At 49.7% G+C, this 25,618-nt stretch overlaps 1 protein-coding gene across 1 annotated transcript in view; it reads left to right on the top strand.

Annotated features, from left to right (window-relative positions):
- LOC149334614 (uncharacterized) overlaps window positions 1-25,618 on the top strand; it is a 133,752-nt gene that overhangs the window by 35,069 nt on the left and 73,065 nt on the right. Inside the window, exons 4-6 of the mRNA XM_089557963.1 lie at window positions 3,986-4,107; window positions 5,013-5,059; window positions 22,153-22,249. Coding sequence (XP_089414089.1) covers window positions 3,986-4,107; window positions 5,013-5,059; window positions 22,153-22,249 — 266 coding nt within the window. The remainder of the gene's footprint in view (window positions 1-3,985; window positions 4,108-5,012; window positions 5,060-22,152; window positions 22,250-25,618) is intronic.

Below are 25,618 nucleotides of genomic sequence, written 5' to 3'. Positions count from 1 at the left end.
AAGACTGTTTTTGCTGTACTGGTGCCTTATTCGACTACACACTTTGACTACACAGTACAACTACACACTTTGACTGCTTCTTTAGCACGACTCTCTCTCTGCTTCGGTGAGTTCGGTTGTATCCATGGCTCTGTTCGCAGTAATGAGGTATGTAATGTGGTCACCCACGGACGCCTTACGCCCCCTGTCGGAGCGGACGACAACTATTTTATGAGTTGTCGTGTGCTTCAAAAGGGGGCGTCAGGCATCCGTGGGTGACCTCATGGAGGAAGAAAAACTAGGAGGGAGCATGACGTCACAATCTTGAAGCCTAGTCATAAAAAATATAATGGAAAGAATCATGGGAAATAGGCCCTCACGTGACAAGGCAGCGGTAGCTCTTAGCCGGATTTCGGTTTCGGTTTCGCTCTCTCGCTGTACGAGCAACTGCGCGACCATCTGCTTGTGTTAACTGACGGCTCCGTGGTGAGCGCAAACTGCTCGCTCGCCGCAGCGGTAGCAGCGGCCACCATCCCCGAGCGACGCGTGCGCTGACTGCGGCGCAGTGGAGACATTGGAGCACATGCTCCTTCGCTGTGCCGCTTCTGCAGTGCCGCGTTGCGAGATGCTCGCGGCCTACAGGGAGCTGGGAATCATCCCGGAGAGTCTCGAGGCGCTCCTGTGGCCGCGCGGCAGTGCGCGCACCCGTGACAGAACAATGGTGAGCCTCTGTGCGTTCATCGTGCAGGCGGGCTTGACTTCCAACTTTGCTCTTCGCCAGGTAGTGCACGCGTGACACGAACGCTCCGTGGTTGCTACCTCGGACGGTATACGCGGCCGGGCGCCCCACCCCGGCCGCTAGTGCAGTGTGCCGCGCGCGCGATTAGTCCGAGACAGGACGCTACGTGCGCGCTGCTATGTACATACAGTTTACTTCTTTTTGTAAGTGATTGTGCGCAGTGGCCGCTCGCGCGCACTTATTTTCGGACAATGCTTGGACATTAGCGCGCGAGCGGCGCGAACTTGATTACTTTTGTATTTTGTAAAAGTGTACAAAGCTTTCCCGTGTCCTTTCTTGCTGTCGCTCCCCTCTATACTTGGCGCTGACGGATCGTCACTGAGCAGAATAGCCTCCCACATGTTCCATGAATATTAAACAAATAAAGATGTTTTCAATCAATCAACCCCCTCTATACTTCTCCTCACTATCCTCTCCCTTTCCCTTTCATTTCCGCCGGCTGCAGCTCGGAGCACGGACGTTCACTAAAAAGCACCGCTGGCTGGCAGTCTGGTAACTGTGGAGGAGGGCCTATTTCCCATGAGCCAGTGCGCAAAAGGGCCCTCGGCAGCGGCGTCAGAGGAGGATGGCTTGCAGAGGCTGAGCGCACTCTCTCCTAGTTTTTTTTACCTCCATGGGTGACCTCATTACTTCGAATCCGCGTACTCTGACGTCATAACCACTTCGACCAACCGAAAAGCGTGACACCTCTGCTGACAACCTTCTGTCGACAACCTTGAGGCATTAAAAGAAGCCACCACAGGTCTTTCACGGTCAATTCTGCTGCCCTTCTCGGCGGAATATACAACCGCGCCGGGAGGGATCGAGTGAACGTTGCCACAGTAACGGTAGCGACGGCTGCGAAGCACTATGTCAACACCATAGTCAATACTTACTCGGCCGGATCACAATATGTGCACAAAAACGCCGTTATTAGCGCGTCGTCTACGCGTTAAGGCTTGCTGCCGAAGCGTATGACAAAACAGGCGCACATTTCACGAATACTAGAAATACGTTCGGTAAATCCAGACTGGGCAACACTTACCTCTTCCATGCTTCGTATGCCGGATATTTCACCTAAGATATTCTAAAGTGCGGAGAGGCGAAAGCCTTTAGCGCGGTGTTGCTGCTGGTGTCACTGATGTGTGGTTATGTTAAGCTTCGCCTCTAAGAGTGGAACGCGGCAGCGTCTTGCAACGCTGCCAGGGAGACCACAGAACGCCATCGCCCGTTCGGCTGTACGCCTTGCACCTCGGTAAATTGGTTTTTGAGGAAAGGAAATGTGTCTGTCTCGCATATCTCGGTGGACACCTGAACCTCGCAGTAACGGGAAGGAAGGAAGATGGGAGTGAATGAAGACCCCGTATTCACTAGACATGCCTTTGTTCGGTTTGGTTTGGTTTATGTGGTTTAGCGTCCCAAAGCGACTCAGGCATACGCCGTACTGAAGGGCTCCGTAAATTTCAACCACCTAGGGTTCTTTAACTTGCACTGACATCGCACAGTACACGGGCCTCTAGAATTTCGCCTCCATCGAAATTCGGCCTCCGCGGCCGGGATGGAACCCGCGTCTTTCGGGTCAGCAGCCGAGCACCATAACCACTGAGCCACCGTGGCGGCACGCCTTTGTTCATTTCAAAACCATCGAGCTGGCATGGTAGAGTGGTTGGCGTGCTCGTCTCGCTCTCCAAAGACCCTGGTTCGATTCCCCAACTCGACAAATTTCCTACTCAGTATTATTTATTTATGTGGTCTGACTAGAAAGGTTAATTGCTTAACTGTTATTACTCAGTTAGTCATTAATTGGTTTAGTTTAGTTTAATGGGGTTTAACGTCCCGAAGCAACTGAGGCTCCGTGGGACGCCGTAGTGAAGGGCTCCAGAAATTTCGACCACCTGTGGTTCTTTTTAACGTGCACTGACATCGCACAGCACACGGGCCTCTAGAGTTTCGCCTTCATCGAAATTCAGCCGCCACGGCCGGGATCGAACCCGCGTTCTTCGGGTCAGCAGCCAAGCGCCATAACCCCTGAGCCACCGCAGCGGGGCAGTTAGTCATTAATTATCATGGAGTTATCATAGAATGCCTTTAATCGCGTTCCTATATCATTCGAATGCCATCGATTAAGTATCGATTAAGTAATGATTGGCATATGCCCACATGTGGCACTTATTCGATGATCATGTATAGCAGCTTGCCAGTATCCCTCAAGGGCAAAGTACAGAATAATTAAGCAGTGCTCACCTTTGGGGCGGAAACGGGGAGGCCAACGAAAAAAATCTTGAAACTGAAGACAGCTGAGTGGGCTATAGCAACAAAATTTATATCTGCGACGTTAAAAAATAGAGAGCAGAGTTGGTCGAGAACGAGCACAGCTTAATGACATCCTAGTTGAAATTAAGAAGAGAAAATGGGCATGGGCACTGAACACGGCATGTCATGCGGAGGAAAAATGAGGGATACTTCCTCGGGCCAAGGGAATGCATTAAAAAAAAGGCACGCGTAATAGGAGGCGGAAGAAAATTAGATGGACAAATGAAATTGATAAGATGGCCGCAGCTGGCACAGGCACGGCTAAAGTGGAGGGATATATGAAAGGACATGGCAGTGCTGATGATAATCAAGAGATTGTAAGCCTACCTGCTTGTCTGCCCCATACAGACTTCGGCGCAACGCTGTTCTGCACCGGGTTGCCGAAACGGTTGATTCGTGCTAGTTGACGGATAAAGGGCTCGTCAAAGCGTGCTGCTCGAACATTGCTTATTTACTTATCACACGTCAGCTAGGATCGATCGGAACCTAAAATAAGTGTAGTTGTACTCTTACGTTGACGGCATTCCAAGAGGCGAAATCACTGCTTTCTTTCGTGGGCTACCATTATATAGGCTCTTTGTTTTGCTTTGAACAATGTGGATGCAAAACGTTTGTATATTCTGCATTGTCATCTAACCATGCATTTTTGTATGTATGTATTGAAATGGTTTTGTTTTCTCGCTGTGAGGCATATATAGCCATGCAATAATAATTTAATTCTAATTGGCAATGCGATCAGTGCTGCAACAAACCTGTCATGTTTAGGTAGGCGCGGCGGGCACTAGTAATGGACTGTGTATAGAAGACTACATTTTTCCAGATGCCACGGCCAGAAGGCATTTTGGTTTCTAGACCCACCCGCTGTCGCGTGACTAACCGGAAGTTTTATTGCGCATTTCCTGTCCTTTTGTGGAGGTATTCATCATCCCAACCACGCTGAACAAGTTGCTCGACGATATCGCTGCGAGTTTCGGCATTCAGGCCCGGCGGCTGTTCAACACCAAAGGCGGCGAAATCACCGACGTGGCCCAAATAAGGTAAGCCTTCTTCGTTTCCCAGATGCCGGCCACTTCGTTGGGTTCGGGTCTAGAGCGCGAAGCGTAGCCTTCAGCTGTAGTCGGATACAACTTAAAGGGCAACTGCGCCACTTTTTGAGATTTTCACGATACTCAAGGATTAGGCTGTAAGTAAAGCATGCCAAGTTTTTTTGCATACCATTTAAAATAGTGACGTTATCGAGGATTGAATTTTCACTTCTCCTCAAAGCACCAGACGAGTGCAGGAAAGTTCAGTGTGACGTCACGGAAGGTATGATTTCAAATTACCGCTGCCGTCAGCCACGCCCTACCGTGCCTCGTTGGACGCTGCTAGACAGCGTTCGGCGGGCTTTGCCTTCAGTGGCGTTGGTTTTCTTCCTTCAAAGCAGGCGTTTATGCGTTGGAAATGAACCGATACCTTCAATGACGTCAACATGCGTCCCCCACTTGGCGTTGTGCGCTGCGGAGAAGCTCGAAGGCCGTCGCAAGTTTAATAGGTGATTACATCACCGTTTAAAATGCTAGGCCAAAAGGACTTCGCATACTTTACCTGGAAGTATCACAGATTCGGCCCTTTTAAGCTCGCCGATTTCTAAAGTGAAGCTCCGCCCACGTTTAGCCTCCGCGCACAGAATTCCTCCACGGCGAAAAAGTAGTCCGCTGCTTAAACGTTTCTTGTTACCTAAACAAGAAGATTATCACTACAAAAAAATCATGAGCTCTAGAATTTTGATACGTGGATTGTTTGATATAGTCAGACGTTAGAAAGCTGACTTCGTTTACGGTTGCGATTGGGCAGCGGAGTAATACAAGACGCCGCGGACTACGGCCCAGTGTTAGCAACTGCTGTTTTTTTTTTTTAAGTTGTATCCTACTGTAACAACTCTGCGCTCGTTGCCCTCCAGGAATCGAGACGTGTTGCTCGCTTCGTCAGGGGAAGACTTCATCGCTGGTGAGCCACATTATTGCAAAACTTTTGGGCGACGTTGAAAACTGTACGAAACTGTACTGTACTGTACTGTACTGTACGCCTTCGAGGCGCCCAGCTGTCGTGAACGGCGACACTTTGAGCTCGGTTTCCTCTCGCAGGTCGTAACGCGCACAGTAAATGTCAAGAAGGGGTACGAAGGGGCTGCTCGTTGTTTAGAGGCCTCCCTTCAGTCCTCGGATTAAAGCTGTCGGCAGAGCTTGCGAAGTCTTGTATCATCGCCGATATACATGGGTTAGTTGCGTAGACTCTGCCTTAAGTAGCGCTCTTTCAAATTTTCCTTCCAGTTTAGCGCATTCCATCTAGGCAGACGTGCTTTTCACACGTGCCCCATCAAGATCATGTAGGCGGAGGTCGACTGTTGATCCCTCAACAGGGATTTTCGGTCGGGAGTTTTTTTTTTTGTTCAGGGAATTTTCGGTCTAAATCTGGGCCCAATGGGCAGAACAAAATCACCAGCTTTCAAGGAATGTCAAAATATAAAACAGGGAAATAAAGGAGGAGGAGAAAACATTTATTAGAACATCGTATTGAATTGGGAAAGGGAGGTGGGGATGGCCGTTGCACTGGGTGGCAGTCCCTATTCCGGGACGCAATTGGGCCGCTGCACGTGCTTTCTGGACCAGGGTCCGCTGGGCCTCCAGGTCCGAGCTGGACAGGGCCGACTTCCAGTCCTCCCTAGTTGGATGACTTATAACGGCTATACGTTTATTGTACTGGCAGGCCCACACCATGTGATATAGGTCAGCATACTGCCCGAAAAATTTGCACCTGCCCGTAAATGTCGAGTCCACGTGTTTTAGTACGGCGGGATTTAAGAAAGACCCGCTTTGGAGCCGTCTAAGGCTCCTCAGTTCTGTCGAGGCCCTCGGCGGGTCCCCGGAATACCCTCATGCAGAGGTGTAAATAGTTGTAGTATCCGCGTAGGAGATTAGCTGGATTGTTATGATTGCCGCGGCAGAACCGGGGGATTGAGCGGACCCCTGGGGAAGCCACGTGAGCGTCCTCGTACCCCTCAACTCCGTGGTGACCGGGCACCCGTACTGTCTGTTTTTTACTCATATCCGAATCCGAATTTCTCTAAAATGCCAATAGTATTCTGCGGGCGAGTGGCGCTATCCTACCTCGCACGTAATTTCGGCAGGCCTGCTGTGAGTCCGACATTATGTACGCTGCGCCGGAGTGGGTGGTGGCCAGTGCAACCGCCACTTCCTCCAACATTAGCGCGTCGCTGCTTTTTAAGATGCCCTCCTCGGTTGGACCCGCTGTATCCACCGTAAATCCGTGTAAATCCATGTCTTACTCCTGTAGTAATTTTGAATAAATTTTGCCCTGGCTTCACGCCTGCCCTGATTATACTCCCATTCCATATTTTTGGGGAGCGGCTTAACTGTTCAATCAAAGTATTTTTCCATGCCTCCAGGATGTCGACTCTGCGTTCAGTGATGGGGAGCAGCGCGAGATTCAGGTCCCGAAGGATTTGTCTGACTGCGCTGGTCACCGACAGCCTGTCAATTTAGCTTGTTCTGTGGGCCTCAATCAGCTCCTCCACCGAGGTGTGGGCACCAAGTTGGAGCAGGCGCTCAGTGGACGCGTTGGCAGGGAGTCCTAGCTCCCTTTTAACCGCCGCCTGAATCATCGCGTTGAGGTTCCCGCGGTCGCTCTTCCTCAGCTTGAGGTAAGGCGCCGCGAACACCACACGACTCACGATGAATGACTGAACCAGACGAACGGTTTCAGTTTTGAGTAGTCCACCGTCCTTTCCGGATATTCTGCCAATCATGCTAGTAATTTGTTCGCAGGTGGACTTTATTTTTTGCAAGGCCGTCGCATTGTTACCCCGGCTATTAGTTTGTAATCCCAATATCCGAAGCGTCTCCACCACTGGTATCTGGGTGTCGTTAACGTAAATTTGAAGGTTCTCGCCTATGTTTCTATCCTTTCTAATGTGCAGGAGTTCTGATTTGTTCGGAGTGCATCCCAGTTCGTAGTGCACTCCCGAGCGTAACCTTGCACTACCGAGGCGGGTTCTTGGAGGCCCCCCTCCATCTGCCCCACGCTGCCCCGGGACGACCAGATAGTAATGTCGTCTGCGTAGATGGCGTGGCGTACGCCATCCACCGCGTTGAGCCTCTCGGGGAGGCCCATGAGGGCAACGTTAAAAAGCAGCGGAGAGATAACTGCTGCTTGAGGCGTGCCTCGGGTTCCATCTTGATAGGCCCAAATTTTTCGTTGCCAAGATGGTGTAAGCTTTCCTATTTTCTAAAAAGTTTTTTTTTACATATATCTGAATGTTTTCTCGCCGCAATTGGTGGCGTTCAAATTCTCCAGAATTTTACTATGTTTAACGTCTTCAAAAGCACCCTTCAGTTCTAGGGTCAAAATGTCCCTGTCTGCCGGATTCCCGAAGGAGGGGTCGATGACTTCCCTATTGATTTGGAGCAGCACGTTCTGTGCTGATAAATGTGGCAGGAAGCTGAACATGGAGGGCGGCAGTAGCTCGTGCTGTTCCAAATAATTGGAGAGCCGTTGCCTCACTGCCGCCTCCAGGAGCTTACCGGCGCAGGACGCGACAGATATTGGTCTAAAAAAATTTCTATGTTTATCTTTTTACCAGGCTTAGCGACGAACGTTACAACGAATGTTTTCCACTTGTTCGGTAACTCTCCCAGTTCCCAGCATTCGTTGATGTAGTGCGTAAAATCTTCTAGAGCTGGATCTCTGAGGTTGGCCAGAAGGCCGACCGTTATCTTGTCATCTCCCGGTGCCGTATCTCGCCTCAGCTTCATCAGTGAGGCTTTCATTTCCTCGACGGTAAATTTTGCGTTACGCTTTGAATTTTCCTCTCCGGTGTATGTCCTCATCTCCTCATCATCGTCTACAGCAGTGCGCAAGTACCTTGCTTTAAGTCTGTCGGCGGGTTGTTCGTCTGTCGCTTGAAAGTCGTGGAGTGCCCTCCTTAATTTTCTGCTCTGTTCGTCTCTGGTTTTATTAGGCTCAATGAAACACCCGAGGAAGGTCCATGTACCTTTCGTGTTTAGGGTGCTCTGTAGGGAATCGCATTTAGATATCCAGTTGGTTTTGGCTAGAGACCATGCGTACTCTTCCGCTTGTTTGGTTAGCTGGCCAATTCTAATTTTAAGCTTACGGTTATGTTTTTGTTTTTTCCATCTCTTAGTTAGTGATCTCCTGGCTTCCCACAAGTGCAAGAGGTGGTTGTCTACCACCGGGGTGCCGTCGGTGGTCTGCAATTTGCGCGTGAAGCGATTTTTGGTTTCAGTTAGTGTTTTGGCCCAGTCCTTACTGATGCGTCGACACCCTGTGCCGGGGTTTCCGCTTCTCAACCAAGCGTCTTCACTGATTTTCCGTAATTTATTTGATTCTCATACGATTTGGGGCGCAAAACAGGGCGAACGCCAGCTTTGCTAACCGAACAAGAGGTCACAGAAACTGATCGAGAGGAAAACAAGGAACCAGGAGCATGACTGGAGCAGAAATTTGAAGCGCGCTTGGCTCTAATCGAGCAAGCCTAGAACAAAAGATCGAAGCGCGGATCACCCAGATAGGGCTAAACCTTGAACAAAAGATCGAGTCGAAAATAGAAGAGCAATTTGCGGAAATTAAAGCAAACATAGAAACATACATTCAGGAGGCGGTAAAAAAGACTATTCAAGCTTCGGTAGAACCAATTCTCTACAAGTTCCACTCCTACGAAATGAAAATCGACAGTAAATTGCAGGAAATGGCCCAGAGCAAAAATGATTAAAATTTCCACCACAAAGAGCAGTAAACGCATAGTAGAGGAGGACACCCAAGAAGGGGACGCGTGCAAAACGCCGTCCTCATAACACTTGATCAATATGGCGAAACGCGACAAAGAAAAATTACAAATCATACAACGCAATCGCAGAGCGTTTAAGAAAAAAAAAGAGAAACGCTACAACAAAAAATTATCAAATACTCCATTCCTTGTACATTTGTGCGTTTGTATCCGCTATGCACCCTGGCCAATCCCCCACCATGGGTATGTGCCATTAAGCCTGAGGACATCATCATCATCATTACATTGAAACGTCAGACAGAACACCAGAAATATAGCTCGTAGGTACAGAAGCCAAACTCAGGTCGTACAGTACCCACCAAACGAGTCCGTGCACCTGCATCCTAACGATAGATTTGAAAGAAGAAATCGAGTACATCTTTATCCAGCTCCTACCAAACAAACGGTCCTGCAAAGGTGCGTTCGTTCTGAACAGCTGTACCAGACCGCAACAACGCAACGCCACGTTCGACGAAATCTTCCGCGAAGCGAATAGCGAGCTCATCGCCTTTAGTGGTGGTAGGGAACTTTATTGCGTACCAATGGGGTTGTCATAAAGAGGACGTAAAAGTTAGCTGCAGTCATAGCCGAAGCAGCAATGACCACCCTCACGGACCCGCTGTACCCGACTAGAATAGGAAATAGCGTCTCTCGAGACACGTGCCCAACCTCTCGCTAGTCCGGAACGTTCAAAATTACGAATGACACAATAGAGAAGGAACTCTCGACAGTGACCACTGCATCCTACAAATCGTATTAGAATAAAATAAAATACGGTAAAGGGAAATAGAGAATTTTTTCTCGACAAGAAATATTTTCGGCTACGTACAATCAGAGCAGGGGGAGGCCCGAAATCATGGCTAGAAGCCCAGAAGAGAAACAGAACGGCGCAATCAATGCCAATGCGGAAATCCTTTCGTGGTGGCCGCCCTCGAGCCTGCTGAAAGTGAACGGTGAAGTTGAAGACGCGAACGAATTAAGCCCGGAATACATGGAGCGTTTTTGAGGCGATTTTCGCCCGACGGCGCAGATTTGACGCCCGGCGTCGAGAAAAACGCCCGCCACCGCCGGTCAGGACCGGCTAGATCTTGACGCGCGGCGTCCGCTGAGGCCGGTTGTTGTTTATTTGTGCGCAAATTTAAGAGGGAAGGGTGATGGGATCAGGCACACGGGAGCCCTTTGAGCCCCGGCGGCCTCCGCAGCCCACTCGCATGCCGCCACTTGGACGGCTGGGTCTGAGCTGCGCATCAATGCCTCCCACTGCTCCATATTTCAAATGTTGCTATGTCGTTTGGAAAGCAACCCCACATCATATGCGTGAGGTTGGCTGGCTGAGGCCAGAATTTACCGTGTACTTGTCTGGGTAAATGTGCGAGTAAATTGTGGGGTGAGGGTACGGATTTGTCTGTAAGCGGCGCCACGTGTTTTCTTGGGCTTTAGATAGTGCTGTAGGTGTTTGCAGCGCACACGAAACACGGACGGACAGGAAAGGGAACGAAACACAGCGCTGTGTTTCGTTCCCTTTTCTGTCCGTCCGTGTTTCGTGTGCGTTGCAAACACCTACAGCATGAAAAACCAACTAGCCCAGGAAAAGACGATTCTGAACTTTAGATAGGGTTTTGTGGCCCGCAGGATATTGTTTGCGGACCAGACGGTAGGCTTGCGTAAGTTCCTGGCATGCGGTCAGTACATCCTTCTGAGAGCTACTGCCGCCCCCGTCTTCTCCCTTTGTCCGGTACGCTAGCTCTCGGGCGGTGTTGCGGGCGGATTCGTTGCCTGGAAGGGAGGCATGAGCGGGTGCCCAAATGATGCTGACCGTGTGTGAGAGAGTGAGGTCTCGAAGGATTCAGGCCGCATGGGGAGTCACTCGACCCCGGGCGTAATTTTTAACGGCTCGTTTGGAGTCCGAGCTGACGGTAGTGGTTTGAGGTAGGGTGAGGGCCAAGGCTATGACCGCCTCTTTCGCAGTTTCTGTATACTGATCGTGCCTCCGCTCAGAAGGACCCCCTGTACATCCGTGACGACTGCCGTCATGGCCCGTTTTACGGCGTGGTCGGCTGCGTCCGTACACCGCTCCAGGGTCTTTGTGGTAGCGTTCGTGCAGGTTTTTGCAGCGGTCTTGGCGGCGTGCTACGTGGTATTCGGGGTGCATGCTTTTCGGCAAGGGAGGGACCAGGAGTTTCTAATTTCCTTAGAGAGGCTTGTTTTGGGATGCGTTGTGCTCTCGTGATGCATTCATATATGGCAGCGAGGATGTACCGTCCCGTTGTCGTAGTGGTTAGACGCGTATATTGCGAGTAGAGGTGGCCCTCGATAAGTTCTTCCACCGTGTTGTGGATGCCTAAAGCCATTAGTTTCTTGGTAGAGGTGCTGATGGGGAGTCCTAGAGCTGTCTTGTATGCTGTTCAATTTGTCGTGTTCTATGGCGTAAGGCTTCATGTACGAGGCCACGTAGTTGATGCGGCTGATGACGGAGCATAATACAAAAACCTGTCAAGCCCGAACGAAACGGGGACAAGAGAGAACACGACAGGACGAGCGCTGCACTTCCAACTGATAGTTTATTGAAACACCCAAGCTTATGTACAGTCCTACTGATCATCTTGTGGAAATCAATCAGTTACCCAAAAATGCTATTTCATTATCACGCAACACTAAAGATGGTGCGCTGATACACTGACTGCCTGCTAATCTAATATGGTACGCCTCCACAATCTCTCTTTCGACTTGGTCTTTCCCGCGCCCAAGAAATTTGGTTTTCCGAAATATGGTTTGGTTGGTTTGGTTTATGGGGTTTAACGTCCCAAAGCGACTAAGGCTATGAGAGACGCCGTAGTGGAGGGCTCCGGAAATTTCGACCACCTGGGGTTCTTTAACGTGCACTGACATCGCACAGTACACGGGCCTCTAGAATTTCTCCTCCAAAGAAATTCCAGCCGCCGCGGCCGGGATCGAACCCGCGTCTTTCGGGCCAGCAGACGAGCACCATAACCGCTCAGCCACCGCGGCACTTTCCGAAATATGGGTTTGCATTTGCAGTCACGACAATGTATGGCAAGATGCCCACTCTTCCCTTTCTTGGCCAAATTGTAGTGCTCCCTAGCTCTTTCATTAAAACAACGCCCTGTTTGCCCGATGTATTGTTACAGGTAAGGGGAATGCTATAAACTACGTTAGTTATGCACTGATGACGAAGGCCTGTACGAATCTGATCAATTCATGTTCTTTCATCCCGGAGTGCTTTTAAGTTATCCGTTTGATGAGGCGAGATGTTTGGTGCGTGACGCTGTCCAACTTTTGGATCATGTCGCCCTTGTGACCATTGCCTTGAAATAACATTCCTAGAATGCGGATAGTGCCGATCTCTTTAATTTCTTCATCTTCTAACTTTAAACCTGTAGGTTTAGATTACAGGGTTGTCCGCGTTTGGTTTTGCCTCTGCGTATTGGCCGAAGCACTATGTATTCAGACTTCTCCGTGGAGCATGCTAGGCCCCGCGTGCCCGCGTATTGCTGCACCGTGTCAATGCCTTCCTGCAGTACGGTCTCTAACTCTCCGGTGGTGCCTGCTTCCGCCCACAGCGTGACATCGTCGGCGTGGAGGCTGTGCTTGAGTCCTGTTATACGGTTTAGTTGTTCTGGCGATTTGCAGAGGCGACGTTAAAAAGGAAAGGAGAAAGTACTGCCCCTTGCGGCGTGCCGCGGCCGCCCATTGAGATGAAGCCAGACTCGGTCTGTAAGAAAGGCTCTAATATATTTGTAAGTTTTGGATCCAACATGAAGGTCCGGAAGCGGCGGCTGAAGCGAGCCAATAGCAGCGCAGAAAGCCCACTCTTCCGGTCCTCTGCCTGCCGCCGCCAACATGGCCGCCATGGCCGATGAGCTACGCTACAGTGCTCTAGAATATTCTAGAGCACTGTAACTACGCTGTGTTTTTGGCACGGAAATGTTATTGTCATGAAAGTAAACGCTTCATCAGACTTTAAATGTCGCTTTTATTGGATAACACGGCCGAATCTTGGATCTGAATGCCTGCGCTCCCTCCCTGAAGCGAATGTGTCGAAGAAAACCGCAGCCGCTGGCGTCCGCGGCTGAGCGGGCGTCCAAAGGTACGCGACGGCATGCATTTGAGCACGCAAATCTTTATAGGTACTGAAGCGCGCGTGCTAAAATTTGTGCAATAGTGTCGAAGTGACACTTTCCTGATTTTTACAGAATGGTCAGCGTCGCTGTTCTCACAGACCTCCTTGCACAGTGGTGTTTGCCACTTGTTGATCACATTTGCTTCCGCGTCGAGGGATACGCGGCGGCGCGCCGCCGCTTCAACGCTCCTTGTATCTCCAGCCTGGCGTCGCGACGCCGCGACGTTTTCTGCCGCGCGAATGTCGTCGAAAAAAACGCAGCATGTATCCCGGGCTTTATGTTGTTACTTCAACACTGAAATTGGTAATAAGGACTTCTAGAATTGGTCAGAAGACGACGAAGCAGGCCGGAGACCAGGCGGTAGGTGACCATGGCATAGGTTCTAGGAACAGCATGGGGGAGGTTATTAGTAGAGTTGGCAGATATAAATAATTTACGGATCATGAATACCTTCTTCCGCAAACGAGAGAACAAGAAGTGGACGTGGAAGAGCCGTAATGGTGAGACTAACAATGAAATAGAGTTCATACTATGCGTTCACCCTAGACCTGAATGTGGAGGTACTCGGGAAGGAGCGACCATAGAATGGTAAGGTCCCGAATTGGCTTAGGATTGAAGAAGGAACGGAGGAAACTAAGGCCATTAACGAGTTAGCGGTAAGAGGAAAAGTATTTAGGATTTCGCTGCAGAACAGACATTTGGCAGACGGAGGCAGCCTAAAAGCTGTGAAGAGGATACTAGGCATAGGCAGAAATCAGATGTATTCGTTAAGAGCCAAAGAGACATTTGGCTTTAACTGAGGAAGTTGACCGTAATGTTGGAACAATTAACGATAATCTCACAGCTCTCATTACGAAGTGCGCCGTAGATGTAGGCGGTAGGATGGTTGGACAGGATACCGGGAAGCTATGTCAGGAGACGAAAGATCTAATTAAGAAACGCCAAAGCATGAGGGCGTCTAACCCTACAAAAAGAATAGGACTAGCAGATCTATCAAAGTTAATGAATAAGCGCAGAGTAGCCGACATGAGGAAGTTCAGTATGGAGAAAATCGAGCATGTTCTGAAGAACGGAGGCAGCCTAAAAGCAGCGAAGAGGAAACTAGGCACAGGATGTGGGGACGCTTTCGTCCCCTGCGTTCACTTTCCCTCAACGCACCCCACTGTTGTTAGCTGCCCCCCCGAAAAGCACTCCTCTCGGTTCGGTTACTGTAACTAACAAGGGAGGGCGCTCGCGTCGCAGCGACACCAGCGCCACGGATGGCGTTTTGCTGCGCGCTCGCGGGGAGCGACGGGGGGCTCTTCTCCCTCGGCACCGGGAAGCAAGCGGACGTTTCGCTCGCGGCTTCGCTCTTCGTCGACGGGCGCCTCTTGGCCGGAACTTACTCCCGCCAAGCCCGTCCCGCTCGACCTCGAAGTTTATCCCTTTGCCCTACCGTGGGCGGACGTTCGCTCGTAGCCGTGCTGGTGAGTCGGACATCCTAGATTCCTCAGTGTATTTTGTTGCTAGCTGGCGTTATTGTTGCTATAGCAATAAATGCCTTGTTTGTGTCAGCCAGTGTGTCGTTCCTTTGTTCCCGCAGAGCAAGGCCCGCCGTGGTCGGCGTGCGCTCAGTAGCGTACGCGACCACGGGGTGGGGTCAGCGCGGTTTTGAACTGAGTCAGCCGCGCTTAAAGGGGTGGAGACACCAAATTTTGAAGCTATAAAAAGCCTGCTATGGGATTCCTATGTATGCAAGGGCACTCAAGGCCAGGTGTTGGACGCAACAAACGTTTAAAAAATATTTTAATTCGGTTCCAAAGATTACCTAAATGCTCACTCTCACAATCTAGACCCATCGCTAGCGCCATCAACCATGACGTCACAAGGGGTGCAGAAAAATTAAAGTTTTAGTGACGTCATACCAAAATACAGTGACGTACGATGAGCGGGGCACAGCCGCGTGAGCGCAGTCGACGCACCAGCTAGCCGCGTTTGCTGCTAACCGCCACTCGCTCGGTTTGCGGCGCGCCGTTGCGAACAGCGTCGCAACGTCCGATTGCAGCTCGTTGCCTGCGTCCGGCCTGCTAGATGTCAACGGCGGGCCGCTCGCGGCAACAACGACGGGAAGCGGCAGCGTCATGATGACATAGGGCGCACTCCTTGGAGCCGGGCGGTCTGCGCCAGTCTTCGTGCCGAACGCCGGCATCTGAAGAACGCGATAGTATTGTTTGTTCACGTTCATAGCAAACCCTGGGATATATGAATATCAAAAATGCATCGTTTCTGACGATCGTTGGCAAATACCGAGTTCCTGGTAGAAGTGATGACTGCAATGCAAGCAAATTTCATCAGCGGTTTTGTGCTGCTGCTACCTGGTGCGGATCGCCTGCCGTCTGCTAGCTCTGTTGCTGAAGACGTCGTGGAAATCGAACATATCTTTTATTATGGGACGAGTTCACAGTAAAGGGGTGCCGAGCGGAGCACGTTTCTGAGCGCTGGCCAGTCCCGAAGCGCCCTCAGCTGCGGAGTCGATATGCGAAAGCAGCTAGGCATAGCGACGACTAGGGCAGTCTGGGACCAGCGCGCAGGTCGTCGGCCGGCGTTGCCGCAGGCAGTGTCGCTGCCGAAAGATCCACTTTTAGCACAGTCATGCTGTCGTATCTCGAATCTAGAAAGCATCCTTTCTGGTAGCATGGCTGTTTTGTATTTTCTTGTGCGGATGTGAAGTACGCCGAGTCTGCCGGCCGGTAGGTCAGCCTGGATACCGTCTGCCGACGTCATAAAAGCGAGCTAAAGAGTGTTCTTGACGTAAATAATAAACCATGGGACAAGAAATGTGAAAAAAGTGTCATTTTTGAGGATCGCTGACCAATACTGAGCTGCTGGTAGAGGTAACAACTGTGATATGAGCAATTTTCTCACAACCGCGCCTAGCAGCTGCCGCTGGCGCGACGTTGGGGTCCGGCTCGCCTGGCGCCCGCTAGCTCTGCTGCCGAAGGCGTCGAGATTGACCATACTATTATTTTATTGTGAGATGATTCTGTTAACACTACAGCTATTTGTGAAAAGTAGGCCTTTTATTATAGCGCAGACGACTTCCGAAGCGCCGGCCGCTTGCTAAACAGGCTATAGGCCTAGCGACGACCACGGCAGCCAGGCAGCAGCAGAGCTCGTCGCCCGGAGCGCCCGCGAGCGGTGCCGTTGCCGAAAGCTCCCAACATAAGCAGACATGCTTTGTCGCTGCTCGAGTATAGCTGGCAGTTCTGATAACAAGGCGATCTCGTCTTTTATTGTGATATTTGTACACCATCCCAAGCAGCGCTCAGGTACTGCTGCACGGCAGCGAAGTGTGACACCGGTTGTGGGCGCAGCTTCGGTAGAGCGGCGCAGCGATGCTTACTGGCATTTTGCAAAGTGTTTCGCATCCTCACGCGAATCCGCGAAGGCGATATTAGCGTGCGAACAAAAAAAAAAAGTCGATGTCCTCACTCATTGTAATCAGATCTGTCAGAATCCGAGCTGCTGGGACTAGACGTGCAGTAGTTTGTTTTCATGCGCTGGTCAGCACATGTGTGGGAAAGCAGACGATGCAGCAGTAGGTGCGTCACAACTTTTGTGGGCCCACGTGACCAAGCGAAGCAGTTGATCTTCCCCCTCTGTGACGTCACTGCACAACTCGGCGTTCCGAAACCGAAACCGAAAATCGTTCACCTAAAAATGCTATAATAAATTATTCACTGTGAATATATGAATCTTTGGGTGTGTATCATGCTTCCTGGAGCCATAAGAAACGTTTGAAACGAAGAACGCGCGAACGACAAATTTGGTGTCTCCACCCCTTTAAACGGGGAGAACGTGTTTATCGCCCCAGTTTCAACCCCACACCTGGCGCCCAACGTGGGGCCTGCTCTTGGAACATTGGACGACTGTCTGTTCGGTTCGAGGAACGCTCTTTGTCCGGACTTGACAAGTGCTAGGCCTAGAGTGAATTTTGATTGCTAGGACCTGCGGCATGCTTTCTTGAGTGCGAGGTGTATTGCGCTGCAGCATGTTTGAACTTTTCGACATGCTCAGCATGTTTTTTTGTGAAGTTTTCTTCCTGGAGTTTCTTCAAGAACCACTTGGTCCGCATCGAGGGAGCGCGAGGCCTAGCGCCCGCGGAGTTGCCGAGCCCGAAGCGAGTGAGTACGGAAGCCGCGTGGGTGGTCCGAGTTTTCTGTATATATTTTCTCGCTGTCTCTTTTTCGACTCTGGGAGTCGCGGCTCTGGGAGCCGGGTGGCCTGCGGCCACGGGTGCAGTTACGAGCTCGCTGGTATTGCAGCTCGGCACCGGGCGTTCCGACACCGTCCGATACGGTGGGCGCCGATCACTCAGCAGCTGCTTCGTGCAGTGAGCGGGGAGGACCACCCCACAACGCTGATGTCTCCTCGCGGCTGCGCGCACGAAACCCGTTTCGGGTCTTTCTTTTGTTGGGGGTCGTTGACCTTCACAGTGGCATTGAGGCCTAAGGCTATTCATAGCCGCCTGCACCTTGTCAAAAGTGACACGACCACCGGACCGTGGTATTGAGAGGGGGCGCACTTTGCTGGCCCACCCGTTTTTTTTAACCTCGCATGAACCGAGCATTCTCGTTCAACTCAAGAAAGGGCTTTGTTCACTCGAACTTTGCGTTGCACAGCCGCCCGACACATTTTGCTAGCGAGTTGAGCATTGAGCCACCAGGCCCTTGTGTACACCGTTTCCCCTCCCGTGACCTACGTTAAAGGCATTCGGAGTGTGTTTCGTGAATTTTACAGATCTGGAGCCACTGCGGCTTGCTGTCCTGTGCACATCGTCTCGCTGCCGCCTGCTGCGACGGAGCGGCCTGTATCCTGTTCGCCGCATCCATCCGGGGCAGCCGTGGCGAGACCAGACAGCGGCCACGTCTGGCTGCTGTTGCCCTGGCGACTACTGCGGAATCTTGGCCTGCAGTGGTCAACCGGCCCTCCTCTTCGCGGGCCTGCGGGCACTTAGCCCGCGGGCCATGCGAGTCGTCCCAGCGGAGACCTTCACGCCGCCTTCGGAATACCGCGGAAGACTGCGTGCACCCTGTCGGCGTGACCTCCGCTGCACGACCTGCCTCAAGTGCATGAAGACCAGGAGACTCCTCCATAGCATGTAACTTGCAGGCGCGGGGGTCTATTTAAGGTTGGGGGGATGTGGGGACGCTTTCGTCCCCTGCGTTCACTTTCCCTCAACGCACCCCACTGTTGTTAGCTGCCCCCCCGAAAAGCACTCCTCTCGGTTCGGTTACTGTAACTAACAAGGGAGGGCGCTCGCGTCGCAGCGACACCAGCGCCACGGATGGCGTTTTGCTGCGCGCTCGCGGGGAGCGACGGGGGGCTCTTCTCCCTCGGCACCGGGAAGCAAGCGGACGTTTCGCTCGCGGCTTCGCTCTTCGTCGACGGGCGCCTCTTGGCCGGAACTTACTCCCGCCAAGCCCGTCCCGCTCGACCTCGAAGTTTATCCCTTTGCCCTACCGTGGGCGGACGTTCGCTCGTAGCCGTGCTGGTGAGTCGGACATCCTAGATTCCTCAGTGTATTTTGTTGCTAGCTGGCGTTATTGTTGCTATAGCAATAAATGCCTTGTTTGTGTCAGCCAGTGTGTCGTTCCTTTGTTCCCGCAGAGCAAGGCCCGCCGTGGTCGGCGTGCGCTCAGTAGCGTACGCGACCACGGGGTGGGGTCAGCGCGGTTTTGAACTGAGTCAGCCGCGCTTAAACGGGGAGAACGTGTTTATCGCCCCAGTTTCAACCCCACAAGGTAGAAATCAGATGTATGCGTTTAGGGACAAAGAGGGCAATGTCATTAGCAATATGGATAAAAAATTTAAGGTGCGGACATTGATACAGCGGCCGCTGTATCAATGTCCGCACTCGTGAGCACGAAAGTTCAATCGAAAACAAGGAGCAGCGTCACTTGCCGTTACATTGCCTGGAACACAAATGCATGCCTCTCCTGACACAAGTAAAGATTCTACGCAAGTGCCGTAACGATAAAGCACGGGAACTTCTCGAGGCATATTTCATCGAAAAGAAAGGAAAAGATTGCATCAGTGACACATCAATCGCACTTTATAGTAGAGAGACACGTTTCCTCGAAAACATGATGACCTGAATCCACCTAGTGTTTTTATCTCGTTTTATATCTGCCCTATCTGCCTTGAAGCCCTTTGTTGCCAGTGCTGACATGCTTATGTACAAATGTCGATTTCTTGAATAAACCTCAGTTGCTAGTTTGCGCCCGTCCCGTCTTCTTTCTTGTGATTGTCTCATGTGCGCATCCCATCTTTCTAAAGCAATATGAACCAACTTGCCCAACAACGCATCCTGCTTACTATCCGCTGCCTACAACGTTTTTACTAAGGTAATCGCTAATAGCGTCAGGACAACAACCAAGTCAGCAACAAAATTCCAATAAGGACGACTGTCAGGGAGGGAAACACAGTCTCGCCATTGCTATTCACTGCCTGTTTACAGGAGTCATACTGAAGCCTGAATTGGAACAGTTGGGAATAGGAGTTAATGGAGCATACCGAAGTAATTGCGATTCGTTGATGACGTTGCCTTTCTAAGTCACTCAGGACATGAACTGCAAAGCATCATCACTGATTTAGACAGGCAAAGCAGAAAGATGGACCTAAAAATTAACATGCAGAAAACCAAAGTAATGTTCAACAGTGAAGCATGGGAACAGCAATTTGCAATTGGTAGCGATGTGCTGGAAGTAGTAAGGGAGTGTGTGTACATACGGCAGGTAGTGACTGCTGATCGGGATCATGAGAGGGAAATAACTGGGAAGAATAAGGATGGGTTAGGGCGCTTACGAAGGTTCTCTCAGATCATGAATGCCAGTTTACTAATATCTCTCGAGAGGGAAGTATACAACAGCTGTATCTTATCAGTACTCAATTATGGGGCAGAAATGTGGAGGCTATCAAAAAGGGTTCAGCTTAAGTTAAGGACAACGCAGCGAGCTATGAAAAGGAAAATGATAGCTGTAACGTTAAGAGATCGGAAGCGGGCGGAGTGGGTGAGGGAACATCATCTTCATCATCATCATCATCAGCCTGACTACGCCCACTGCAGGGCAAAGGCCTCTTCCATGTCCTTCCGATTAACCCTGTCCTTTTATCCCCGCAAACTTATTAATCTCTTCCGTTCACTTAACTTTCTGCCACCCCCTGCTACGTTTGCCTTCTCTTGGAATCCACTCCGTTATCGTTAAGGACCTTCGCATTATATGCCCTGCCCAAGCCCATTTCTTCCTCTTGATTTCGACTAGGATGTCATTTTTTATTTTTTTACTTGAAATACTGCGGACCATGCATGGTCCTAGCAGGAGGGGCACATTCAAACATTTTTCAATACAAAAAATGACAAGCATATGCATAGAGAAAAAAAAGAAATAAGTCAGACAATCAATCAGAATTGAATATATAGACAGGCATCGCAACACAAAACAAACAAAACTCATGAAATAAAAAGATGACGTTCCAACTCAGCTACAAAATTGCTGGACAGAAAAATATGAGAAGATAATGCATTCCATTCGGATACAGTTCTAGGGTAGTAACTATTTTTAAATGTGTTTGTGCGGGCGAAAATTGGTGCCATTGAGTGTTCCTGCGTATGTCTGGTTCTTCTCGTACAATGAGCTTTGACGCATTTAGGCAACTTCATTTTTATTTTTCCTTGCAGGCAGTGATGAAGCAAGATGAGGCGACTAACCTTCCTTCGGGATTCTAGGGTGTGAATGTTGTGTTGCTTCATAAGCGTAGATGGGGAATCGTGTCTTCTCGCGTTTGTTCTCTCACCCACTCCTTCCGCTTCCGATCTCTTAACGTCACACCTATATCATTTTTCTTTCCATATCTCGCTGCGGTGTCCTTAAGTTGAACCTTCTTTGTTAGCCTGCACGTTTCTGCCCCATAGGTGAGTACCGGTAAGATATAGCTGTTGTATACTTCTCTCTTAAGGGATATTGGTAACAAGCGCAGCTTCATGATATCCTAGTCGATATCAAGAGGAAGAAATGGGCTTGGACAGTGCGTGTAATGTGAAGGCAAGATAACCGCTGGTCCTTAAAGGGAAACTGCATATGTTTTAGAAATCAACGAGCTTAATACGGTCGAATGTGTGAAACTTGCAGATAAAGCATGCGAAGTCTTTTTGGGCTAGCACTTGAAATAGTGAAGCAATCGCCGATTAAAATCCGCATGCCCTTCAAGCTTCTCCGCAGCGCACAACGCCAAGTGTGGGGGGGGGGGGGCATGATGACGTCATCGAAGGTATCGGTACATATACAACGCACAAACGCCTGCTTTGAAGGAAAAAAACCAGCGCCACCGAAGGCGAACCCTGCCGAGAGTTGTTTGGCGGCGTCTAACGCGTCAGGGCAGGGTGCGGCTGACGACAGCGGCAATTTGAAATCATACCTTCCGTTACGTCACGCTGCATTTCCCTGCACTCCTGCGGGGCATTAAGGATAAGCGCAAATTTCAATCGTCGATTACGTCGCTATTTTAAATGCTAGTGCGAAAACACTCAGCATGCTTTACCTACAGCCTACATAGATTTGAGTCCTTGAATATCGCGAAATTCTCAAAAAAGTGCTGCAGTTGCCAGGGTAACGGAGTGGATTCCAAGAGAAGGCAAGCGTAGCAGGGGATGGCAGAAAGTTAGGTGGGGGGATGAGATTAAGAAATTTGCGGGGATACGGTGGCCGCAACTGGCGAAGGGCAGGGTTAATTGGAGAGACATGGAAGAGGCCTTCTCCTGCAGTGGCGTAGACAGGCTGATGGTGATGATGGAATGAAGCTGTCATAGGAGTGCTTGGATCCAGTTAGGCTAAATGAGTAGTGAGTAGTCGCACTTTCAATCCACAACACTTCAAATGCACACTGACATTGCAACTGTTTCATGATCACTAAGACTGTAATTACACATCGCCCATGTGATTGCCAATTTCATCAGCTGCCGCGTTTCTGTCACTTGCATCCCACCGGCAGAATATTTTCGCTTCATCCCTAACGCAGGAGTTGGACCGTTTTTTGTTAATTTGTTTTGAATGCAGGTCCTGCGCTGCCGCAACAGTCCGCAGCCGTGCCGTTCTGTGACGACGCAGAGTGGGTCCTGCTCAACGTGGGTGGGAAGCGCTTCGCCACCACCAGGCGAGTACACGCTGTCTTTCTCACGAACAGACACTGTCTCAATGCGTGACTGAGGCGCAGTCGACAGCCGCTGCTTAAACTTCCGTCGCGAGGATGAACACAGTAGCTTGGTTTGGGCTAGTTGGTAACAGTTTTTTTAAAACAGCACAAAAAAGTAAAAGACACGGACGACTCAGATGTGTATTGCAGTAAGGGCTAGTCGGTACATTGTTCAAACTGAAGGCACAGCGCGCGAAGGACGGGACTAAGGACAGGACTAAGGACAGGACAAACACAGCGCTATGTTTGTCTCTGTCTTAGTCCTTTCTTTCCTGCGCTGTGCCTTCAGTTTGGACTCAGATGTAGACGAGAAAGGCGCTAACTTCCAACTTTTTCTTGGAAAAAGCCACCGCTTCGAATATATGGGAGCCGGTCACCACTATCATTCGATGAGCATGCGCAAAGGAGAGCACAACCTAAAGAACAGCGCGTGAAAAATAAGAAAAGCGTGAGCTTAGTGCCCAGAGACAAACGAACCTAAAGGAGACAACGCCTACTAAAACTTAATCATGCTAATTTGCGCTTTTTTAAAGTCGTAAAGCTTCAATGCCCGACAGATAACGCGGCTAGAAAATTGGAGGACGCTTAAGCTTCGCCTTTAAGAGTTGAACGCGACAGCGTGTTGCAGGGCTGCCACGGTATTACTCATGTAGTACGCATAAACTTATCCATAAACTTGAAATTATAGGTCTTCCTTCTTTTATTGTTAATTGGGTTGCGGCTTATTTATCTAACCGATTTCAATATGTTAGTATCGATGGTCATTGTTCTAACAAACTTCCAGTCACTTTTGGTGTCCCGCAGGGCAGTGTCCTTGGGCCATTACTGTTTCTTATCTATATTAATGACATTACAGACATCATCTCTCATCCTGTTAAAATTAGGTTGTTTGCCGACGATTGTGTTTTGTTTAATGAAGTTAAAGTTCAAGGCGACCAGGTTTTACTTAATCATAACGTACAGAACGTTAGTGAATGGTGCGTTAAATGGGGGATGGAACTAAACGCTGACAAGACAGTATTTATGCGGATCACTAATAAAAGAAACAGTCATTCCTTTTCATATAATCTTCCCACTCGGCACCTTTCAGAAGTCAAAGAATACAAGTACCTAGGAGTAACACTAACGAATAATCTTAGTTGGAATAAACATATTGAAACCGTATGCTCTTCTTCGTTTCGCAATCTCTGTTTAATTAGCACAAGTTAAAACAAGCTCCCCCTAACGTTAAGCAATTGGCATATTACACCATGATAAGACCAAAACTTGAGTATGCATGCACTGTTTGGGATCCTCACACAAAGACTAACATTAATGCCCTTGAAAGAATTCAGCGCAAAGCAGTTCGGTTTATATTTTCTAAATGTCGCACCACTGACTCACCATCTGCTCTGTTGCTTCAACATAATATACAGTCCCTTGAAACTCGGCGTAGAATACTAAGGTTAAGATTTCTCTTCCTATTGAAAACTAACAAACTGTCAATGGCCCCCGATTTGTATCTCCAACCGATAACGTCCAGGTCAACCAGTAACAGGCACACTGAATCGTTAAAACCTTACTTTGCCAGAACTAACATATTCAAATTCTCTTTTTTCCCCGCACCATTACCGAGTGGAATCAGTTACCACCATCATCAACAGTTGACATTGATGCCATTGAACAGGCCGTTCATTGATTTTTTTTTACTTGCCCGGTACTTTTGTTTTGTGCTTTTTTGTATTGTGTTTATTGTGCCCCTCCTGCCAGGGCCCTTCAGTGGGCCTGCAGTATGTCCTAAATAAATAAATAAATCACTACACAGACACTTCACGAACATAAAGACAACAACGCATTAACTTTGGCCACTTTTATTCAGTTCAAACGAAAGCGTGTGGAAAAAGACGAAGACGCTGTTCCAAGCGGTCTTCGAACATTTCATTAGTATATCGCTCTAACCACATTCCACAAGTCATCATCACCATCAGCTTGGCTACGCCCACTGCAGGGAATCCGTTAAATATGTAGGCGTTACTTATCACTCAACATTAGATTGGGGCCTTCATATAAAGAACAGTGTGTTTACAGGAGAACGGGCTCTAGGCCAGCTGACACGAATGGCCAACAAAAAGTTTGGGATGCGCCGCGACACATTATTGTTACTATACAAAGCCTATGTAAGACCTATCGACAAGCGTCATGTTTGTAAACAAAGGTGACGCTGCGGTCGGCAGCGACGCGGGGTGTAGGCAAAAACGCAGCATGCCTACCCCGCGCCAAGCGACGCTGCCTTCGAAACCAACTCGCGTACGCGCATATTTCAAAGCGTACGCGTCGCTTGTGGTTAGAAACATTTGTGTTGGTGACCGGAGAGCAGTTCAGCGCTTTTTGAACCTGTTCGCCAGGCGGAATTATCTGGCGAAGCGCTGCATAGGCTTCCTTCTGCGCTCCTATACTTGGCAGCTACGGCGGTCGACTAGGTTGACTTATTAAATGAAACCGAGGAAGCGTCACGGCCTGACGCTTGTCTATACTTGCATTTGTTGCATTCTGTTCTCTGGTAGCGCAAACCACAAGATTCAACCCTTAATCTTACTGGAAAGGCGCTCTTTACGTCTCTGCCTTGGTCTTTCAAAATCAGTTTCAAACGCCCTGCTTTATCCGGAAGCCCGTATCACTGATCTAAATTCCCGCTTTCAATACTCACGGCGCGAACTTTCCTCAGGCCATTGGACCCGGTGACTGATGTCAGTACTCCTGTTTTTGTGTCTCAGCTGGCCTTATTTTTCTCTCATCATTGGCCGTGGTATCAAATGCCACAAATTAATTTAACGCAGAACCTCTTAGCACCGACTGGTGTTGATCTCAGTTCTTTGGAGTGGGTTGACGACACGCCGGCAGCAGTGGAATTCCATTTTGACCACATCTTTCCATCTCATATGAAACACATGCCCGTAAACATTTTAAACGGTCTTCTTTCTGATCACGTGGAGGAATTCCCCAACGTACAGTGGTGAGCAGCCTTGTCTAGAGCGCTCGGGCGGTGCACTTCCTTGCAAACAAATCCAGATTTTGTGGCAGCCTCTAGGGTCCAGCTGCAACGTTTGCACGGAAGTAAGCCTCGTAAACAAAGCAGGCACGAAAACTTTGGACTGTAATGAGGGGCTGCTCTCTAATTTCGGTTTTTGTTACCAAGTGCGCACTGCTCAAGCGCTCTAGACAAGGCTGCTCACCACTGTACGGTGCTTTTTACCGATGCCTCCGTCAGCTGCCAAAAAGCAGCAGATGGCATCCTTTTGCAGGATTTGGCCGCATCCAAGATTACATTCCTATATTCTTTGTGGAATTTTA

The sequence above is a fragment of the Amblyomma mixtum genome, chromosome 8 (genome assembly GCF_055824585.1).
Source record: "Amblyomma mixtum isolate Tamu chromosome 8, ASM5582458v1, whole genome shotgun sequence".
Classification (NCBI taxonomy): Eukaryota; Metazoa; Arthropoda; class Arachnida; order Ixodida; family Ixodidae; genus Amblyomma; species Amblyomma mixtum.
The sequence above is the reverse complement of the archived record's forward strand: the minus strand, read 5'-3'. Positions and strand labels throughout refer to the sequence as shown.